This window comes from Arvicola amphibius, chromosome 7 (genome assembly GCF_903992535.2).
Source record: "Arvicola amphibius chromosome 7, mArvAmp1.2, whole genome shotgun sequence".
Classification (NCBI taxonomy): domain Eukaryota; kingdom Metazoa; phylum Chordata; class Mammalia; order Rodentia; family Cricetidae; genus Arvicola; species Arvicola amphibius.
The window spans coordinates 31,734,680-31,758,227 of record NC_052053.1 but is presented as its reverse complement, the minus strand read 5'-3'; the positions used below and the strand labels follow the sequence as shown (position 1 = coordinate 31,758,227).

The 23,548-nt window shown below is 36.5% G+C and overlaps 1 protein-coding gene across 2 annotated transcripts in view; it reads left to right on the top strand.

Annotated features, from left to right (window-relative positions):
• Window positions 1-23,548, top strand: part of Epc2 (enhancer of polycomb homolog 2) — a 96,010-nt gene that overhangs the window by 70,804 nt on the left and 1,658 nt on the right. Inside the window, exons 6-13 of one of the 2 annotated variants that reach the window (XM_038337148.2) lie at window positions 1,059-1,191; window positions 3,129-3,320; window positions 6,497-6,586; window positions 7,923-8,059; window positions 8,176-8,519; window positions 19,546-19,682; window positions 21,707-21,866; window positions 22,653-22,986. In XM_038337148.2, coding sequence (XP_038193076.1) covers window positions 1,059-1,191; window positions 3,129-3,320; window positions 6,497-6,586; window positions 7,923-8,059; window positions 8,176-8,519; window positions 19,546-19,682; window positions 21,707-21,866; window positions 22,653-22,986 — 1,527 coding nt within the window. The remainder of the gene's footprint in view (window positions 1-1,058; window positions 1,192-3,128; window positions 3,321-6,496; window positions 6,587-7,922; window positions 8,060-8,175; window positions 8,520-19,545; window positions 19,683-21,706; window positions 21,867-22,652; window positions 22,987-23,548) is intronic. The other variant, XM_038337149.2, reaches the window with a different exon arrangement.

The window sequence follows — 23,548 nt, the reverse complement described above, 5'->3', positions numbered from 1 at the left end:
TGGGAGAATTTTGGTATAGAGAATTAATCTTTTTAGATATTGTCAGAATCATTGTACTTCTTTTTTTTTTTTTTTTAACAAAACCGAAGGATTATTTTGCCCTTTTCTTTATATTAGTTTTTCTTCAACACTGTTTAAAGGAAATGAATGGTTGAAAGGCAAAATTTCCTATTTCTATTCTTCAGAATTAGTATCTACAAAAATATTTTCCTGCATAATTAAATAGACTGAAGTTCCATTAAGTTTTAGTGAGTTTGTGTTACTGCTGAAGTAAACATTCTAAGGAATATTCCCAGTGCCTGATAAAAAATACATTATGTGAGAAATTTGTTTATCATATGCCTTAGACTTTTTAAAAGTTTCTCGTTTGTTGTGTTTTTAACTGAATTTCAAATATAAACTTTGTTGTTTCTGTAACTTTTCTTTTTTTAAAATAGTTATTTATTTACTATGTATACAATATTCTGTCTGTGTGTATTTCTGCAAGCCAGAAGAGGGAACCAGACCTCATTACAGATGGTTGTGAGCCACCATGTGGTTGCTGGGAATTGAACTCATGACCTTTGGAAGAGCAGGCAATGCTCTTAACCACCGAGCCATCTCTCCAGCCCCCTCTGTAACTTTTCTTTAACAATAATCTGATACCCTAAAGCTAGGCTTGGTGGTCCATACCTGAAATCTGAGCAGTTGAGGTTGACACAGGAAGATCAGGAGTTGAAGCAAATTTGAGGCCACTTGGACACTTGAGGCTCTGTCTCACCCCTTCCCATCCCCCCAAATTGATAGTTCTATTTTGCTCATTCATTTACCTAAAATGGCCTGGCAATGGTGGTGCACGCCTTTAATCCCAGCACTTGGAAAGCAGAAGCAGGCAGATCTCTGTGAGTTGGAGACCAGCCTGGTCTACAGAGTGAGTTCCAGGCCAGGCTCTGAAGCTACACAGAGAATCCCTGTCTCAAAAAACAGAAAACAGTTACTTAAAATGCCCTAATTTTTAATATGTTTTCCTTAATCATTAAACTCTGCTTTATTTTCTTATACTTTATTATCTTTTCAAGATATCATCTGGGAGACTATGGGGGTGAAATCCTTAATGAAGTAAAAGTTAATAGATCGGAAAAAGAGTTATATGCCACACCAGCAACTCTTCATAATGGAAACCATCACAAAGTTCAAGAATGTAAAACTAAGGTAAATAATTCTTTGGAGAGAATCATGGGTGGTAATATTAATCACATGATATGGTGGTAAAGGAAGGAAGTAAATGGCATGGTTTGTTGTTGTCCTGTCACCATTCGGGGGGGGGAGGGGTCTTTAAATAGAGCTGACCTGTTAGTCACCTCAAGTGCTCTACCTCTGTGACACCAGCTCACAGCTAGTGTCACATTACAGTTTGAGGTCATGCCTACCAAAGTGCATTGTTTTGATGTGCTGTCTGCTTCTGTAGAGAACAGGGTCATTGCCAGAACCAGCATTTGCCAGTTACATACCTTGGTTGACTTTAGAAAGTCCTCTACGTTCTGGAATATGGCTTATTCCAAGTAAAAGAGCTAGCCTTGGTGAACATTTTATTTTTAGGTTAAAGAATTGTTTTTATTTAGTGCTCATTTGCTATATTCAAGTATTATTTAACTTGGGTATGTAAAAATTCATAGAGCCTTTAATAAGTTTAGATAAGTATTGACCTGAAGCATCTGAACAGTAAGTAGAGACTTACTCTGCAGCAAGATTTTATAAGTGACTTGGGGTGTTTGTGGAAAATTCATCTTTTAAAAATGTCATTATTTTTCATGGGTTCATTTTTAAACACCAAGGAAGAATGTGGAGCAGTATGACTCCTCCTCATTCAACTCATGTCAGTTTAACCAGCAGGTTCTTATTAATCACAGGCATCTAGCCCACATCGACTTCCCTTTGGATCACACTCGCAAAGATAGCCAAAAAAAGTTAGCAACAACAAATGACACTTTGAAAACTACTTTTTAATCCACTTTGTATTAGTCAGAGCCTTTCCTAAGAGTATGATTACTAAGCATTTGAATATAAAATTTTAACCCAAAATTATTGACAGAATTACATTGAATCAATCTTTAGGTCTTATCTAAGTAAATAGAAATAGCCTAACTATTATTTTTAGAGATACAATGTAATATATTATTGTCTTACCCTGCACACATAGTTACTATATTTAATTTTCATTCATCTGACCTTAAAACATGAAGAATTACTGAGAATTTGGAGTTTTCCTTTTGATCTAATAGTTTATACCCAATTATCCATCTCTATCAAGCAGCTTATATTTCACTAGTATGATCTGTCCCTCAAACAGCATTTCTGATGTGTGCACTGCTTCTCATTCTAAGGTAATTTTAATATCTTGGCTATATGATTCAATATATAATTTCCTTAATAATTTTACACTTTTAATATCTTTTTTCTTTGTTGCTCAGAACAGTCTTTCCAGCATTTTTTTTTAAAGTGGCAGTTCTCCCTTTATCAAAAGCAATACCAGCCAGTCTATAAAACAGAAACAGGTCTCTGCTTTGTGGAAAGAAGGAGGGCCCAGCCCTTCAGTAGGCCCCTTTGCCAAATGGACTCCACAGAACCCTGGGGTACTTGAGGACCATTTGATTATTGTTCAGTCAAGGCAATAATTATATGTTGTAAAAAATGAAAGTGTTTGTTTAGCTCAAAAGCTTTTTTTTCTCAAAAGATTACCACATGTAGACAGTTTTAAAATTGGACATAAGTGTAGAGCTAAATTAATAAGTTTGTGATCTATTCAGTTACTTTTAAAATAAAGTAATGAATTTTGTTCACCAGCACAGTGGATTTAACTAAGAATTAAATTTAAATACTTTAAAACACTGAATGGTTTGATAATATAACAATCTAAAACTATTTATAAAAACAAACTTAAACACCATAATTATTTTTCATTATAAATTACAGAAAGTAAATCTAAATCATGTTTCAGTTTATGACCATAATAAAGTTTTCATACTTAAAACAATAATTCAGATTAACTCCTAAAGAAAAGTGTGTGTTTTTCAAAGAGCAGCATAGTTTTTCATGACTTCTAAAATGATTTTATTTCTTCCTTTTGGGGGAACCCGACACGTAAGCAGCACCCTCAGCATTTGTCTTTGAGAGAAGAGGCTTCTGACGTGGTTCGTCAAAGGAAGAAGTGCCCAAAGAAGCCTAAGGCAGAGGCTGCGGTAGCTCCTCCGCAGCCCACTCCTGAGACATTGCCTGTGATCAATAAGAGTGACATTAAGCAATATGACTTTCAGAGCTCAGATGAAGATGAATTTCCACAGGTGCTTGTTTGAAACTGTTTTAAACACATGTCCTCCTACTCTTTGTTTGCTGTATTTTGCAACGTAATTGGCATCCTAGTCTTGCTTCTGCTTCGCTCACATAGTGGTATAAAACATTTTCTACATATTCATGAGTGTACATGGAAACACACACGTTGCCACTCACAGTGTTTACTCTGGTTTTTCTATCAGCTGTAGAGATGTATTCTGTGGGGCTTGTAGATAGTTTCAGGTTTCCCCTTTATAAAAACAAGCCTCTTTGTCTTCTTCCTGTTGGTAAAGAGGCCTTTTAGAAATAACGTTCCTGAGTCCAAGATGTCAGTATTTGAAAACATTTAAACATGAGTACAAATATTTACCGGTAGTTCACTTTCTGTCAAATTCTACCAGTGTAATAGTTTTTTATATTTAATGTAAATTTTATTTATTTGTCAGGTAATAGCTATTTTACTTTAAAGAAGATTTAAAAGAACTAATTAAAGTTTTTACTTGTGAAAACTTGTCAACTGTTTGACAGTTTCATAGCAAAGTATTTAGGATTACTTTTTTTGAATTTCATTTCATCGGTGTTTTTTTTTAAAACAAGATTTTTATTTTATATATAAAGGATCAGTTTATTTTTCACAGAGCACCTGGTCTGACAGTAATCTATTTTTCTTTCTATATTATGATATAGAAAGCATGCAAAAGAAAATGCTGTAAAAGTTTGAATCTGCTATCAGATGTGTCATATTTTAATATTTTTATTTACTTAAAATCACTTTTCTTTTAAAAGCCAACATCAAAAATATAACTTTACAAGACTGCTTGTAAAGACTTTTATTGTTCGAGCCATTTAAAATCCCAGTTCATAAAAATGTGCCTCCTGTGGCTATATTATTTTTTTGCCCTGTCACTGACTTTTCTCCCCCAAATGATGTTCTGGCATTCATATGTATTAATAAATGCACAAAAATACGCTTTATTTTATATGTTACTGGGAACCACTTAATGAAACCAGTCATTACATTTGCCAGAAGAATTGTCCAGTTAGTCTGGGATAACCCTTTGCAGGCATAGAACGGTCATCAGATGACGATTTTGAAGAAATGAGAAATGTAACAAATAGTGGATCTATCAAGTTCTTCCAGGTAGAGGAAATAAAGACGCTGGAAACAGATTCAGCATTGTGAGATAAATGCGACAGTTTAGCATTGAAGTCAGAAGAGAGAGGAAAAGGTGGAAGGGATGAGGTATTAAGAGTAGGCAAATGGGAAATTATTAAAAGCTTAAGTCAGAAAATGACACGGTTAAATAAATGTCTGTAAAACTTGCAGAGTAGGTTACCGTCAGTACTTGTGAGAACCTAGAAAGCCTTGCATATGCTCTGTGTTCTATAAAAAGGGTGCCATGAGACACTGTAACCATAAGGGGAATGTGTTCCTGATTGCTATTCCATCTACTGCCTTAGATAAGGGCTCACTCAGCATACATTCCTTGTATATCAAGAAATCTTCATTTCAGCTCAAAATTTTTATATTTATTCACATAATCCCTAACCTCCATCCCCACATTAAAATTGCATCATACAACTTTTAGGGTTTTCTGGAACTTTTTACTAAGTCTTAGTCAAGTTTCAGTATTTTTTAATGGTATTTTCACATTACTGGGGACTGCTTGCCTGTTCCTTGGCATCACTAAATAATGTGATGTCTAAATTCTTCTAAATTCTCCCAGGGGTGGATTGCAGGACACGTAGGAAAAGATAGCATGTTGTCCAGTAGAAAAGGAACAAGGGGGTCAATAACTTTAAGAGAGCATTGTAGCCAGGCTGACAGATTGTAGTTGGGAAGAAGGCCTATGCCTCCTTTGGTTATAGTTCCAGTCCTACTGTCATCATCGCGCCATGGTGCTACCTTTCTATGAATGTTGGAGTATTTCCCTAGAGAGTGTAAGTTGGGAAGAAGTGCTTTATGCAAAGAATTGTTGGACACTTCGTATCACCTCTTGTCTGTTTTAGAAGAGTTAGATACTTGCAAAGGAATCAAAATGTAAAGTTAAGGTTTCTTTATAGTTTTGAGTTGGGAACTGATACCTCAGGAAGGAGAATTAACCTTGGCTTGCTGTGCCTTTCTCCTCCATGGGCAATTGAACAGATATTGGAACCTCAAACAAATGCCCTTTTCCCAAGGTGACACAGTTTGGAATTAATGTGGAGAAAAGAAAATCTTCTCTAAAAAGGAATAAAGGATTTGTGATGTTTAAAACTGCCAAGTAAATATGATTAAGCAGACATTTGTGAGAAAAAGATGTACTGCAAAGTAAAGTAAGACAACGAAAACTTATGTGCTAAGGTTTTATGGTATTTAGTTATTAGGGCGAACGTTTATATTTATTGTTTCTCTGATGTGTCAAAGTATATTTTGCATGTCACTTAACCTGTTTTTATGACATAAATTGTGCTCTAGTGAGTCAATGCTGCCCTAAGAGTCCCCATAAGATTATATAAGGATATTTGACTGGTAGCATCTGGTCCTGGCAAAATCCTTTTTAATGTAGCAACTCAAGTCTTTATACTTTACTCTACTGTTGTGGTCTTAAGCTTTTTCTCAGCAACGAATCTGTTTATAATTTAGCAAATTTCTGTCTTCCATTTTATTTCTGACCTGTTAGGTTTAAGCACAGATTTAAAGGGCTAGAAAGATGGTTCAGTGGTTAAGATCACTTGCTGCTCTTAAAGAGGACCTGGGTTTATTTCCAGTACCTATAATGTGCCTCACTGCTATTTCTCTGGTTCCCAGGAATCTAATATCCTCTATTTCCTACCGTTTGACTTTTATTATAGAAAGAAGTTTCCATATAAAAATACAACTACCGATAGGGGAAGCATAATTGTCATCAAGTATTTATGACTGCACAGTTTAGAAAAATGGGAAATATAAACATATAATTTTTAAGTCTAGCCTTTACGTTCAGAAACAGGAAAACAATACCATGTGTACTTAGATGCAAGAGTGAATCTTAAAAATAATGGATTTATAGCCACAGAAAACATTTACCAGTTATTAAATGTTTAGGACAAATTAGCAATTCAATGGATATAGGCAAGTGTGTTGTGATCTAGTTTTATTTTTGATTATTATGTACATTCATCAGTTAACTTGATAACTGCTAAATAGAACACCTGTTTTATCCAGGTACCATCTCCAGCATCAGAACCTGAGGAAGAAAATGATCCCGATGGTCCCTGTGCTTTCAGAAGGAGGGCAGGATGCCAGTATTATGCTGTAAGAACTTTGTTTTTTGTGATATTTTTGTGAGCTGGAATTAAGAGAGCATTCATATCAAGGTAACTTAGGCTGAGTCTAAAAGTGGGAAGTCCCAGCACTCGGGAGGCAGAGGCAGGCGGATCTCTGTGAGTTCGAGGCCAGCCTGGTCTACAAGAGCTAGGTCCAGGACAGGCTCTAAAAAAGCTGCAGAGAAACCCTGTCTCGAAAAACCAAAAAAAAAAAAAAAAAAAAAAAAAAAATAAAAGTGGGAAGTGCATCAATATTTTTTATTTAATGCCTCCTGTAGTGTGTCAGTACCAACAAAAGTAGATGGAAGATACCAAATTCTTTCAAAGGATCTTAGAATCCTTTACTTGGAATTAGACAATTTATATTTTAAAAATTATTCATTTGGAGCTTTAATTCTAGCATTAGCAATTTTAAAAATTGCACATGTCTAAGTAGGCTTTGGAACTTTGGTGGTTTCTGGATTTTCACTGAAATTGTGTGTGTGTGTGTGTGTGTGTGTGTGTGTGTGTGTAAAATACCCTGTAAGTATAATTTTTAAACTTCTTTCATGAGATTGTTGTCTTATAATTGTATCCATAAGTTTCAGACACATTTAGAAACCTCTTTGTGTTGCTAATGTCATATTTTGGGTGCAGTATTGAGAGAATGACTTTGATTTTGCAATACTAATGCCATTAAGCATGGAGCTATAGAGCAGAGTGGAGGTGGTTTCATCCTTTTAACATGGCTTATAGAAACCATGTGATTGCATTGTTGTATGTACAGATAACTTTTTGGGGAGTAGACTTAATGTAGGAAGGGTGGGGATTTGTCCTCAAGTTACACTGATAAAAGAAGATAAGACTACTATGGAAGGGTGACAAAGTGGTGAGACAGAAAAACAGAATGATACATATAATGGGAAGGCCAAGAAATAGGCTCTGCATTCTTTAAGTGTAAAGAGAAAGCTTAAGCTTAACCTGTGCATACACTTCAAGTTTTTGTTGTCTCTAGCACACCCCCCAGAAAAAATGAATTCTAGTTTATCAGATAGAAAAAAACTGATTAATAATTATATCCACTCTCTATGTATAAATAAATACTAAGATATATTCTTCTTAAGTTTTTTAAAATGCATTACTAAATGTATTTAGTATAGATGATTTGAACAGGAAACTTCTTATATAATTTTATAAATTTTAACTGGATTAATACATTTAAACCCCAGTTTTACAGTTTTTTAATCTAAATTTTGTTTATTCTCCTGATACTACCTTCAGTCATTTTTATCATGATTTGACTTTTCTTTTTTCCTAATTACTCTATTTTCTCTCTCTCTTTACAGCCTCGTTTGGACCATACGTGTGAAAATTCAGAGCTGGCAGACCTGGATAAGTTGAGGTATAAGCATTGTCTTACAACACTTACAGTTCCAAGAAGATGTATAGGGTTTGCACGGAGGCGAATTGGCAGAGGTGGAAGGTAAGCTACTTTGACCTTGTTTTCATTTTCTAGCTGAAATGGAAGTGATTTAAAAAAACAGCTAAGTATTTAATATGTGGTATACACATGCACATGAATGTCTTATTGCTTTACAGGGTCATAATGGACCGAATATCTACAGAACATGACCCAGTCCTCAAACAGATAGACCCTGAGATGCTGAATGGTTCTTCAAGCTCTTCCCAAACTATAGACTTTTCTTCTAATTTTTCTCGGACCAATGCTTCCAGTAAACCTTGTGAAAATAGACTGTCCCTTTCTGAAATATTAAGCAATATCAGATCATGTCGACTACAGTGTTTCCAGCCAAGGCTACTAAATGTACAGGACATTGATAATGAAGAATGTACCTCAAGAAAACCAGGACAGACTGTGAGCAGTAGAAGGGTTTCTGCAGCATCTGTAGCTTTATTGAACACCAGCAAGAATGGCATATCAGGTGAGCATCAAAGGTCTGTTGCCGCCCTTCTCTTCGTGTCCATTATATGATAAATTAATTCATAATCAATTGTGGAGACTTATTTCCTGCTTCTACTTAAGAAATAGATTTATTTTTAGTTTTAAGCATAAGAAACATAACCCTATTAAAAGGCTTGAATTTGGCATGTGAATGTCTGGTATGGCGAATGTGTGGGCTGAACAGTGTTCCCTGTGAGCTTACTGCTTACTAGCTGCCGCCTGATAATCGTTGTACAATGCTGTCTACTTATGTTTAAATAATGTATATTCATTAACTTGGAGGGAATGTAAGCATTGCTCCTTGAGAATTCTTTTGAAAGCCTTTCTGGGAAAAAAAAATTTTAAAGGAGCCTCATTGAATAGTGATTTTGTTCTGATAGTTTTAACTTTTTAGTTGAGATCAGAAAGATCTTTTTCATTTTAAGAGATACTGTGCTAGATGTGATGGAAGATCAGGAGTTCAAGATCATCCTTGATTTTATAGCTAGTTTGAGGCTCAGAAAAAATAGGAGTTTGTGGTCAAATTAATTTAGTGATTTTATGATGTATATATTGTAAATAATTTCAATGCCTAGACATTCTAAAATGTAGTTTTTATTTTATTCTGTGATTAATCTTATCACGTGTTTACAAGTATATGTAATTTATAAATGTTTATAATGTGTGCACTGCAATTATGCATGGTATTCTGTAAAATGTGTAATTTAATACTGTTAAGTAGCCTTTCTTATAAAACGTGTTGTTTTATTTTTAAAATAATTCATTTTTCCCTTTTTCTTGCCTTCCTCCAAGCCCTCTCAAAGCTTCTCTTCCACCCACCAAGTCCCTATCCCAGTTTTCTGTCCTTTCGTTTTGTTGTGCTTTTAGTTGGGGTCTCACTGGGTTTAATCATGGTCCCTGCTGTGTGCATGGGTGTGAATCTATCCACTAGAGTAGCTGCATCACTGAAGACAACTGACTTCTTCCAGTGTAGTAAGGAGCGGCAGGCTGTGTTTCTGCCACCCAGCTCCCGGCTGCCTGGCTAGCTTATGCCCTGAAATAACACACAAACTATATTCATTTAAACACTGCCTTGCCCATTAGTTTCAGCCTCTTATTAGCTAATTCTCACATATCTTGCTTTAACCCATATCTAATAATCTATGTAGCACCACGAGGTGGTGGCTTACCGGAAAGATTCTAGCCTAAGTCCATCTTGGGCCGGAGCTTCATTGCATCTGACCCAGAGAGGAGAGGCATGGCGATTGCCCGAGATGTCTGCCTCACTCCCAGCATCTTGTCCTGTCTGCTCCACCCACCTAAATCCTGCCCTATCAAAAAGCCAACGCAGTTTCTTTATTAAGCAATGAGAGTCCTCCATCATTTCCCCTTTTTCTGTTTAAACAAAAAAGAAAGGCTTTAACCTTAACATAGTAAAATTACATGTAACAAAACAGTTATCAAGCAAGAATTACAGTTACAATATTTATATCTATTTTATCTTTTATCATATTTATGGAAAACCATAACCATCTATCTATTCTTCAACTCCATCAAAGACTCGAGAAGGATATAATATTACCTAAGTAAACAAGAAATAAGCAACTTCCAAACTCTAGAAATGACAGAGACATCTCGCTGTCTGGACAGTCACCCAAAGTTCTTTGGTACTGTTGGGGCATCCATCTTCAGCCTTCATGCCCACAGAATCCAGCAGACTTTTCCATGGAGCAGGAAATTCCAAAGACAGTTCAGTCACTATCTGCTGTGTCCTGCAGAATGTCTCGCAGACTCTTTCATGAATCAGGAACCCCAAAAGACCATCTCACCTTTAGGCAAGTTCAGCAGTCCTCTCTCTGCGGGTTCTTTGTGTCCAGTCTATGCATCAGTCCAGGCAAGAGCAGTTTCTTGCCCAAATGGCTATCAAACTCCATAAGGATCCTCTTTGATGCCCATCCTCCTCTTGAAGTAGACTGGTGCTGACAGGAGCAGATGTGTCTCATTGTCATGAAAAGCTCTAAGTTATTAAAACATTAAATGCCATATTCTGTAGTCCTTGAAAAATATGAAGAATGCCTATCTAACTGAAATATATCTCTATATATCTAGAAAATCTAATTAACATGACTACAAGCTTGACTATTATTGATGATTATCCATTAACAACCTATATTTCCTAATTATACATTACATTTTTAAATGAACTACACAATAACAATACCTTAATCAATATCAGAAATACATATACATATAACAAAATTGACCTTAAATTTATATCAATAGAGAAAAATTTATACCAATGTAAATTATTCATATATATCATTTCCCCCTTTAAATGTAAAAGAACATTTATAAACAATATTTGGGAACATGGACGCAGTTATTTCTCTCCAAACTGCTTCCTGCAGAATGGGGGAGCTGCTAATCACATCTTTCATGGTGTAACCTGTGTGCCAGGTTCATCTCAGTCATCAGTTGGGTGAAGTAATTTTCTGAAGGTGTTCACAGCAACCTTTCAGGAGGGTGTGGTCTATCATACCAAATTGGGATAGAAGCAATCCATAGGGTCTCATTTTCTGTAAAAACAAAAGAAGAATCTCTTTTACAAAGTATCATATCCTTAGATCCAAAATCTGAAGTCAAGGTATTTTCAAAATATCTATCTTGGATTAGTTCAGCAGCATTTGTAAACAAATAGCTTTTAGCAGCTGTTGCTCCTTCCTCAGTATTCAAACAATTCAAAGAGAGCATAATAGCATACAGTATCAAGATTCTCTGTATGTATGTGTATATATACATGTGTGTGTGTGTGTGTGTGTGTGTGTGTGTGTGTGTGTGTGTGTGTGTGTGTGTATTCCAACACCCCTAGATTGCCATTAGCTCCCGTGGATGGTGCCGGGCCCATGAGACCCGCCCCTCTTTGTGAATGTTTGTATTTCAGTTCATTCTTATATATATCCCATGCAGTCCGCCACAGCTGTTGTGACTTCCTAAATGACATGACCACAGTCTTGTAAGCATAAGGCATATTTCACAGCCTCTTTCCCTTTTGTTCTTGTCTTAATTCTCTCTATCCCCTTCCCTCGGTGTTCCCTGAACCTTGGATGGGGTGATTCGCAAGTGTGGTTTAAAGCAGACAGTTGTTCTTTGCCTTTTGACTAGCTATGAGTCTCTCTGCATTAACTGCTGCTGGCTACAAGCAAATGTATGCATATCTGCAGTTAGATTAGTTATAGTAGACTTCTTTGAAATCCTTCAGTTTGGAATCTGATGTTCACAATCTTGTGTGTATTGAGCTGTTTTCCAACTTGGTATAGACATTCATCCATTTAAACATTGCAGTAGAAAATTAGAATTGTTTGAATGAGTGGAAGTTGACCTGTATTTCCCCGAATATGCTGGTTTATTTTCTACTAGCTGAACTTTAAGAAACTGATGGCCATTTATCTAAAATGGATAAAAATATGTAGTATAATTTGAGACCATAGAGTTTCTAGAAATTAGTCATAACAAAGTTAAATAATACTAGGTTGAGTCTTTCTCCAGCCAACTTCCAAAATTGTTCAAAATATCTGAATAGAACTTTCTGTACCAAACATTCAAAAAGGGAATTCAAAACATATATTTAGGTGTTTACAGTTGTTTTTGACTATATATTAACTTTTTAGTCTATCAATATAGCATATTAAAAATGATTTGAATGAATTCTCAATTTGAGTATTTACAGATTTCTAGTATATGTTCCATATGAACTCTGGATTTGATGACTGCTTTCTAGATTATATATATTCTCTGTTGCTATATCAATTCTGAATATATATTGGTCCAAAATTATTACTTAATGTAACTGAAACTGTTTTCTCATAATGAGGTATGTTATCCATGTGTCATCATGAGAAAGCATTTAAATTACCATCACAAGTGTGCGTGCATGTCTTACCATTTTCATGTATTTTTAAATATATTTGCTATAATAGCATAACTTCCTTCCTTGATAAATTTGGGGAAATGACTCAAGAATGAGGACCTGAATTTGGTCTCTAGAATGTGTACACACACACACACACACACACACACACACACACCCATGTAGAACATACATGTAATCCCAGAGTTAAGGAGGTGGAGATTGACACATCTGGAGCTCTCTGATATCTAGCTGAGCCTACTTGTGAAGTTCCAAGCCAGTAATTAGAATCAGTTCTTTTTTTTTAAAACAAGCAAAAAAACAAGATGGACAGCACCTGAATAATAACACCAAGGTTGTTCTCTCCTCTACACATACACTTGCACACAAACGTGAGCATGTCTACACACAGAATCAATGCTTGTGTTTAAGTAATAACAAAGGTACATTAGAGGGCATTCTGCTGCTTATTTTTATGTGGTATATGTATGTATGTGTATCAGCATGTGTGTGCATGTGTGGAGACTGGAGTTCATGTCAGTTATCTGATGCTCTCCACTGTATTTTTTTGAGACAGGATCTTTTACTGAGCCTAAGCTCACCAATTAGCTATTCTGGCTGGCCAGTACATTCCAGAGATCTGCCTGTCTGTCTCTCTGGTACTGAGATTACAGGTGCTTTCTGCTTCCCCTGCTTTCAATCTGGGAACCTGAACTCGGGTCACCATGGTTGTACAGCAAGCACTTTGCTAGCTCTGCCATGTCCACAGCCCCAGAAGCCAGTCTTAAAATCAGGTCTCTGTATTTGTTGGTAATGCAAAGAATTTATTTCCTTCTAGATTTTCTGAGGTCCTCTTCATCCTTGATCATGAGGGTTTTGGTTTAAAGTAGTGGAATTGGCGGCTGGCGATGTTGTTCAGTGGTAGAACTCGCCTAGCAGACCTAGGTTAGGTTCCTTTACCACTGGGGAGGGGCAGGGTCAGACACGGGAATGTAGTTACCTAATGAGAAGTCATTTTGTAAACAGCAGCTGAATAACAACTAGAAGGGAATTTAAATTGTTCAATTTTGTCATTTACTCATTTTAGTGAATGTTAGTCTTGAAAGCTGTACATTGTTAAAACTAATAAGACAGGCACATATTTTTACCTGTTGGAGAATATTTCTACATTATTAATGCTAAGTTTTCTTTCCCAGCTGAGAAATCCTAATAAATGAAGTGTTTACGCAGAAATGGAATCTCATGTACTTAGCAGTAGTGTTTGTTTATATGGCATGTTCTTAGTTGTTAAGGAAATCAGGTAAGGAGGCTATATTGTATGCATCGAGGCCAAGTGACCTAGCGTCTTCTTACTTTCATGTTACTAATAAACATGGTTAACTTTAAAGTCACTGTGTTAAATATGTCTTATTTAATGTATTGATTATTTAGAGACAGGGTCTCTGTATAGCCCATTCTGTCCTCAAACTCAATGATCTTCCTGCATCAGCTTCTGGAGTGCTAGAATTAATTACCTGTGTATCCCTTCATATCTAACTTATATTTATTATTTTTATATGCTTCAAGAAAAATTTAAATGTGTGCCCTAAGTATTAGACTAAAACAGAAAACTTGTTTTGAATTAAGTGACAAACATAATTAATTACTATCTAAAGATTTTCCTCCTTCTTTCTTCTTCTTCCTCTACCTCCTTCTTCCTTATTCTTCTTCTTTCTTTCTTCCTCCTTTTTCTCTGTAGACCAGGCTGGCCTCAAACTCAGTAATTCACCTGCTTCTGCCTCCTGAATGCTGAGATTAAAGGCATGCACCACCACCATCCGGCTAAAATAATCTTTCTTAATTTAAAAACTCAACAGGACAGAAGAAGTAAAGACAGGCTGGATTTGAACATAATAAGTGAAAAAGCAGAAAAATAATACAAAATTGTTTACATTCTGTTTTATATAAAAAGCATGTTTTTTAACAGTTGAAAAGTGAGGAAGAAAAACATCTCCAAGGAGCTTATAGCACATGGCAGTATTGCATTCTTAATATAAGTAAAGCATACTAATTTATAGTTACTTAACTGATACTGTCAATTTTTTAGATTTTTTTCTGTAGTATAAAGTTCAAAAAATATGTTAAATACATGAAACAGCTTTACTTGTTCAAACTTGAAGGGCCAGATTTACATGTAACATGGTTTCACTGATACAGTCAAGTTAACTGGCTACCGTTTTCTTTTGCGTTTTTGATAGATACCAACAGATACCCCACTGTCGTTAGTAGTTTGCTCAGTGTTCCAGGAGGAATTCTTGAGGTTTTATTTACTTAGTTTCTTTTCCATTCTTACATTGCCATGCAGTGTTTATAACCATAAAAAGTGTTAGCAAATGAAACTGCTTTAACAACTAACATAAATATTTATAAGATGTATTTGGGGGAGATTATGATTGCCTTCAAAGGTAAGAAAAAGGCTCAGACCTAAGGTATTAAAACATTGTAGTGTGTACTGTTTTAATGTTAACTACTATGCTTGGGCATCAGAAGTTTGTTCTCATTATTCTTGTATCCGTTTGTTCCTCATTTCCTGACCCTTGAAACACTTAGAGTTATTTTCCTGTATCTAGAAGTTATGATTATAGAATGTTTGTAGGCTTATACGCTCATTCCAACTTCCCTAACTCCCATAGTCACTTATGAGGACTGCTACTTACTCTGCATTGTGACATTGAAGATTTAAGGCAGAACCTCCCTATCTGCCTACCCCCAGTTCAGACCCAGATCTGTCCTTTAAAATGAAATCCTGGTGGTCAGTGTTGATGTAAACCATTTGCTATAATTCATAACAAAGACCTTCCCAGTAGAAAATACAAGATAGCATAATCTTTACCACATTAGGTGCTTTCCATTAAACTGAAAACTCATTCTAGGACAATATTTTAAAAAAAAAAAAAAAACATGCCTTCTTAAAAGTACATCATCTTGGCCCAGTTTAAGAAACACTGTTAAAGATTAAAGAACAAAGGTGGACACAAGTTTTTTAAAAAAAAAAAAAAAAAAAAAAAAAAGCTCGGTATTCAGTATTCTGTTGTAGGATGATCATTCCAGAGTATCTAGAACATGTTTCTGTTTTTTCTCTTTATCAGTGGACAGCAATACACAGTTAAGAAATGCTAAGATATATTTCATATAACCACAAGAATAGCTCTGTGGATCCAATCTGAGGACTTTGTAATATGTTACTATAAACTCTGAAGAATCCCAGAGTAGTTTTCCTGGGTCACTGTCCAGAATCTAGGAGAGAACGGTGCAAGGAGGTCAGCCCAAGCAAAGCACCATACTAAAGCACACAGCAGGAAAGAATAGAATGGTGGTTGGTGGCTGTAAAGAGCGCATGGATTCATCTGAACAATCAAGGCTAAGCTAGTACAAGAGGGGTAGTAAGTTTGGTGCATAGAAAGGGTGCTTTTGGAGAACACTGTCAGTAATACACAGACAGCTAGAAATGCAAAGGTGCTACTCTGTGCAGACTTCAATACAGAAAGGGAGAAATTCTTTAGTAGATACACCAGTCCCTCAGAGGATGTTTGCCAGGAAGACTTGTAAGGCCGTTTACTTAAGGAAAAGAATGCTTCCCATTTTTACTTAAAGCACTTAGTCAAATATTGTCACCTTTCAGTACAGACAAGTTTGTAGTAATTGTGACCTAATAGAACTATGGGGAGTGAGCTTAATTTCCTCTTAAGCTGCCAACTTGTAAGACAAAAGGGTTCATTTGGCTGCAGGTGAGAAGAGAGCTTATTATTTGGTCCATTCTCACTTTAGCCTTTGCCACTACAACCCTGACCAAAGCAGAGTTCCTTTCCTGCATTGAATCTCAAGTGGATTCACTCACTGTTAACTGTGACCTTTCTGATGCATTTTAATTGTGCCACTAGATGACCCCATGTTAAAAAAAAAAAAAAAGACGCTCTTGGAAATAATCCAACAATTTATGAAAGGAAAAATAATCCATTTAGGAAGTGTTTTTAATCTTAAGTTTTACTCTTTTACTACCAATAGTAAGCCCTGAGAAACAGCTTACTGTTGTGTCTGTAGCATGAAAACTGTGTATCTCTTACCACCTTTTCTTCACCACTCTGTCTGGTAACAGAGGAATCAAGGTGTTTGTGCTGTAGGTAGGCGCGTGTTTATAATAGAAGCAGGAGATCCCAGGTTCTAGATCATCCTCCACTGCATAGTGAGTTCGGGGCCAGCCTGGGTCAGGTGAAACGTTGCCTTGAAGGCATTAGGAGGGGATAATTGTTGCAAAGGAATTTAAGTGATACTAAACAGTACTCTAGAAAACTCTGGATAAAGAACATCAGTTTGTTTGAAACACAAAACACCTTAGTAAAGCACTGGATGTCAGGAATGGAAAGAACACACTAAGCTTGGAGTAAAACAGAGAGGGTATAATTTTAAAAGCCTGTCTATATTGTAGAATTAGGTTTTGTTTGATTTTAGGTTTTGGATTTGGTTTTGTTTGTTGTTGTTTTATCAGTGATTCTTAACCAGAAGTGGGATCGGGGATGAGACTTTATAGTAATATATATATATATATATATATATATATATATATATATATATATATATATATATATATATTCATATATACATACATAAACACATAGCCTATATATGCCCAAAAGACCACTTGCAGAACTCTTAGTTGGCAGTACTTTGTTAGCCATGGACTAACTCAGGAATAATTGTTCCCTGTGCAGCCTTAGCTAACTTAGCCTTAGCCTTGCTACTTTAATGGGATCACAGCCAGGTACCACCATACTCAATGCCAAAAATTATTTGATTAAAAATGACAAATTATTCTCTTTACTAATTTAGATATAGTTTATTGTTCTCTATCTGAAATATTTAAGGGGACCAAAGTGTTGTGAATTTTCAAGTTTTTGAATACTCGTGTGAACTTAAGTGATTAAGCATCCCTAGTCAGGATATCAGGAGTTCACAGTGCTCAGCTTAAACATTCTTGGAATGTGTAAGCTCTTTGAGTACAATGAAAAGGTTCTGGGTTCTAGAGCATTTCTGATTAGCAGTGTCAATCACCTGTATTTTATTCTAAATTAGAACCATTTTACCAACTGCCTCACAGGCTTTGGAAAGGGAAAAAAGAGTCTTATTCACTTATCTGTTTCTAAATACAACTTTTTTGTGTGTGTGGTGTCTTATATTTTATCCATAAGTTAACCAGCATGGGCCACACTTTTCCACAACATAAAGCTCAGCTCTAGTAAAAGAGCAATGTCTCGTTGAACTGAGCTAGCTCTGGATCCCATGCCTTTCCTTTCCAAATGGCCCAGCACTAGAAGACATATAAGACTTGCTAAATTTATGGTTTTTCCTCCTGCCTTTGTATTTAATAAGCTATGTTTTCCCCAAGGTTTTCAAACTGGAAATTCATGAATACTTCATATTTTCATTTGATTTTGAAGATTATAACATTAGAGTTAATTTTTTTCATTTAAAAATAGAACACTGAATTTAACATATACAAAGAAACACATTTGATTTTTGTTGATAATTCAGTAAAATAACTATAAAAATACAGGTAAAGATTCTAAAGTGAACAGTATAATAAATATAGCAGAGTTTGAAATCTTCTCGAAACAAAATATTTTTCCCTTCATAGCTCAGTAGAAATTATGATGATATATAAGAGAAATGAAAATATGTCTAAAGCTTTGTCCATATCTAGACCTAATTCTCTTTATATTTTTTTTAAAAAGATAAGACTTTCTAGACACAGTTTGGCTATATGTCTGTATTATATCAAAATGTTCTCATTTGATAATCTTACTAAACAGAAACTTTGGGGAATAAAGTAGCCTTGGCTATAGCTCATATTGTTAGATCCCTTAGCACATATGCAAACATTGACTGGCACTTTGTTTCTGTAGGACTTTATATTAATAACCCTTTTCCTAATCTGCTTTCCCTTTAGTCACGGCAATTCCTAGGGCACCATTCTGCATGGGAATAGATAGTAATTTATTACTGAGATATAGCTCTGTGTGGAATCTGCTTAGCTGAGCATGTGGACCCCTAGCACAGCAAAGAGAAAAGAAAAGAAGAATGAGAATTAGTCTTGAAAGTACGTGTGTGTTCTGGTTTGGGGGACATTGTATTCTAAATGTGTGCTCATTTCTACGAAGAGCCTTATGTTCGTTAAGTCGGCCTATCAGTACCCACTTAAGTATCAGTTCACGAAACTTGGTTTACATTTCTTTGAGAAAAATTGTATCTTGTCTTTTTTGAGCTGATCCTCTGTCAACTTAAGAAACCGGTCTCTTGCTTGTACTTGAAACCTATAACTTCACACACTGGTCAGAGCACTGGTGGTTGCATCTGAAGGTCCATTGTGACTCTAGTTTTCTGAAAATATCTCATTTCCTGCCCTTCCTTTGGTAGAATTTATTTTAGGTGTTGAATGTATTGGGCTTATGGTTGCTGAATATCTTTGTTTTGTACTCCAGTTTAGAATCAGAAAGGAAAGTATTTTCACTTAGTGTCACGAAAACTGGCAGAAGTCACTTTGTCTTGCAGGTGGCCCTCTCTTACTAAGGCTGTAATTTGGTCATTATTAATATTTGCATTAGTAAATGTGAGTGTTTATCATCATTTTTATTGTTACTCCACGGGAACCCTATTGCGGAGGACTAAGAATCTTAAATGCACTAAATCTGAGGCCACTGTGAAGGCTTGCCACCAATCATCAGGATGGTGACTGGAGAGAACCTACTCCCGCAAGCTGTCTCTGACCTCCATTATGTGCATTGTGGTATACACACCCACGTGCTAAATACACAATGTCAAAAAAACAAAAATTCAAAGAAAATTTTCAATTTGAGTAAATGGTAAATTCCTCGTGCTAGAATCTTGTTATAAAGTTCAAAACTGCATAGGCGTGAAGGAGATAGTAGACGTATATCACACTGTAAGACTTGCCATTATGATTTTACTTTACAGATGTATATTGTGATTTGTGGATGGTTTTTTTTTTTTTTCTTAACTGGTTTGCATTGTATTCTACTTATGTCATTAAAAATGCTTTAATTCTCGCTTATTTATCCTTCCTCAGTGACAGGGGGCATCACAGAAGAGCAGTTCCAGACACACCAACAGCAGCTAGTTCAAATGCAGCGGCAGCAGCTTGCTCAGCTTCAGCAGAAGCAGCAATCCCAGCATTCCTCACAGCAGACACATCCAAAAGCACAGGTGACCTCCTGCTCCTCTTTTCCCATTTCCTCCAGATGACTTTACACCTCTGCTCTGGAGTCTGACATAACCCAGATTTCCTTAGTTAGCTCACCTATTTTTGAATGGCTAGTTTATAGGATAGTCTCTGGTTATTTTGAGAGCCAAATGTACTTTGGATTTAAGAAAGAAATAACTAGTTTTTGGAAGGATTGTTGAGACTTTATAAAATTATTATATATTTTTGAAACCATCATTCCTTACCCTTACTTCCCATTTTCTTTTTCAAGAATATGGCTTTTCTAACCTCTTCTTCAAGTTTGTGCTTAAGTACTATGTCAGGATAGCACATAAGGAGAAGGAATTCCATTGAATTGTGCAGTAAATCTAAACTGTATAGCCCCCCTTGCCTCACTGAACCACTTTTTCCTGAAGGGAAAAAGAAATGCCACCAGAAGTTTATAGCTACGCATAAATGCAGACTTAAGTGATATGAATGAGAATACTATATAAGATTGCAAGAAACCAACACAGCAAACACTTGGCATGAGCCTTATAAGATTCGTTGTGGACTGTGACCTCTGGAACTATGCAAGAATATGATACATTGTTTTAAGCTATTAAAAGTCAAACAAAAATACAAAGAAATAATCTCAAAGTTGAGTCATCAGAGAATAAACTTCACATTGTAGGTTGTAACATGTGGGCCTGCTTGTTGGGGTTTCTGTTCTCCCACCAGGTCCCACAGCCGTTTAGCCCCAAAGAAAATCACACAGATGTCTATGTAAGTTATAAACTGATTGGCCCATTAGCTCAGGCTTCTTATTAACTCTTATAACTTATATTAGCCCATTATTCTAGTATATGTTAACCCACGTGGCTTGGTACCTTTTTCAGCAGGGTAGGTAACATCTTCCTTCCTCTGTGTCTGGGCAGGACTGGTGAAAGAGCGTCCTTCTTCCCAGAATACTCCTGTTCTCATTGCCCACCTCTACTTCCTGTCTGGTTGTCCCGCCTGTACTTCCCACCTGCCCCGCCTGGCTACTGGCCAATTAGCGTTTATTTAAAACATAATTGACAGAATACAGAATTGTCCCGCACCAGTAGGTCTTAAGTTTTGTCGTTCCATAACTCCAAAAAAAGCAAGTTTCAATGATAACCTAGAGTTACTCAGTTTAACCACACTCTGAGTTCTCAAACCAGGATCTACCGACAGTGGTTTTAGTTTATTCTCAATGGGTTGATCCTTTCACCTTAAAGTCTTGAGTCAACACCATGACAATCTTGGTGACTCTGGTTGCTGTCCACACACTTCTGGTAGTCCCAATAGATCTGGGCTTGACTTAGAGTCTATGACCATCAGTGTTAGTAACAGCCAGTTTTACACAGAATCATAGAAAAGTGGCCACTGTGTTTGGTTTGCTTTGCTTTTTTGTGAGTCTCTTTGAATAACTAACCTGAAGTGTTTGCAGTCTGCCTCAAAGTTGGGGTAGTCTATGATTTTACAATGTGACAGAAGTGGCTATTAATCGTGTATGTGATTTTACTCTATTTATGGTATCTACTCATCAAAAAGTGTTCATTATTACCTAGAAAAATTAATAAAGCATGGATTTTTCGGTTTAGAAAAATTATTTCTCAGAAATAATTACTTGCTAGTTTTAGTGATTTTCATGTTTCATAAACAAAAAAATCTAAAGTCTTATGTCTCTAATCTAAATACAACTGTTCACAATTAGACAATATCATTTTGGGTTTCACACATTCCTTAATGTACTCATTAATCACATCTAACAAAACTGAGAATATAGGGTGCTGGCAAGATGGCCTAGTGGGTAAAGGCACTTGCTGCCAAAGTCTGACAACGTGAGTTGGATTCCTGGAACTGACATGGTGGAAGGACAGAACCAACTCCTGACAGTTGTCTCTGACTTGTGCATGAACATGATGTCCCCCCTACCACTGAGGGGTTAGATTAGATAGATAGATAGACAGACAGACAAATAAATGTGGAAAACTGAACTCTGCTCCTATCCATTCTATAGGGCTCAGGCACCTCTGACTGTATGTCTAAAACACTTGACTCAGCCAGCGCCCACTTTGCTGCATCTGCAGTAGTCAGTGCTCCCGTTCCAAGTCGCAGTGAGGTATCCAAGGAACAGAACACTGGCCACAACAACATGAATGGTGTCGTCCAGCCTTCAGGTACAATTGGGGTTTCACATAATACTTAGTAGCTTGAAGTTGCCACTTACTAAGTTTGGTTTGATTTTTATCATGTGCACAGAGGAAGTGTATGTACATGCTCTTCAGAATGTGTTAGGCGGATATGGATGAATAGCTGAGTGATTTCCAGAATTCTCACGCTCTCTTGTGTGTACCTACCTCCATCCATCCTGATTTCATCCTCAGACTATCAGTTGTCTCACGTGTTAGGAAATCCATTGAGCTCATTATCAACCACTCCTATTGATTGATCTATGAATTGACTAAAAAGTGAAATACAGAACGGCACAGTCAGTTCAAAAGCTTGAGGTCACATTTACTTTCCCATGTGCATGTATTCATAGGAATAATTCCCCTGACTCTTCCTCCTGTGATACAGTATGGCTGTGAAAGCCTGTCTGCTGCTTACCTCCTGAGCTCCAGAGACGTGCTGCTCTGTTCCTCAAGGCTTTCACGCTCAGAATTGTCAAGTTTTCTTCCTTTAGTCTACCCTTGCTCATCCTTGTATGCCTATAAATCTTTAGGGCAATCCAGCTATCATTTTCATCTGTCTTACTATATTTTTCTCCAAAGTTGACATTTAAGGAGGTAGCAAAATGCTTTGTGAAGTCTCTTTATACGACTGTGATATGCAAAGTTAACTTAGAATTTATTGAACTAGAATATGAGTACATTTACTTTTATTACTAAATTCCTAATTTTTTAGGAGTTTTTTTTATTTGTCCCATGATACCAATTGAATAATTTCTCCCCTCTTTTTTTCAGGACCGTCTAAAACATTATATTCCACCAATATGGCTTTATCATCCAGCGCAGGGATTTCAGCTGTACAGCTTGTAAGGACAGTTGGCCACACTACTACAAACCACTTGATCCCTGCGTTGTGCACAAGCAGTCCTCAGCCACTTCCCATGAACAATTCCTGCCTGACCAATGCAGTGCACCTCAATAACGTCAGTGTTGTTTCTCCTGTCAATGTGCATATCAATACACGGACTTCAGCACCATCGCCAACAGCCTTAAAACTTGCCACAGTTGCTGCCAGTATGGACAGAGTGCCAAAGGTTACTCCCAGCAGTGCCATCAGCAGCATGGCCAGGTGTGTGGGTGTGGGGACCATTCTTGAGCTTTACACCAGCTGTGCTGTAGGAAGAGAAGGGCCTTTGGCTTTTCACTGCTCAAGGCAGTGACAGACTTGATTTTTCAAAAAGCTTGAGGATTTGCTGAACAGAAAGAAACCTCTGTGCTTACAGACACTTGTAGCATCCTTAAATGCCAACCAGAGGTATAGAAAGACAAGAGAATGTCAAGCTGACTGATACTTTAGAAGCTTCAGTCACCCTCATATTTTTTATAATTTTATAAATAATTTTTTTAGATTGAATCTTATAATTTTATGTGTATGACTGTTTGACCTGCATGCATGTGTGTGCACCATGTGTGCATGCCTGGGGCCTGTGGATACCAGTGGAAGGCACCAGATTATCTGGGACTGGAGTTAGAGAGGGATATAAAACATTGTGTGCTAGGAATCGAACCTGGGTCCTCTGCTGAGCCATCTCTCCACTCTTACTTCATCATATCTTTATAGAATGATAATCTAGGTTGGAGCTGTCATCGGTTCATTCCAGAGCTTAAATTGAAATCATACTCTGTGACCT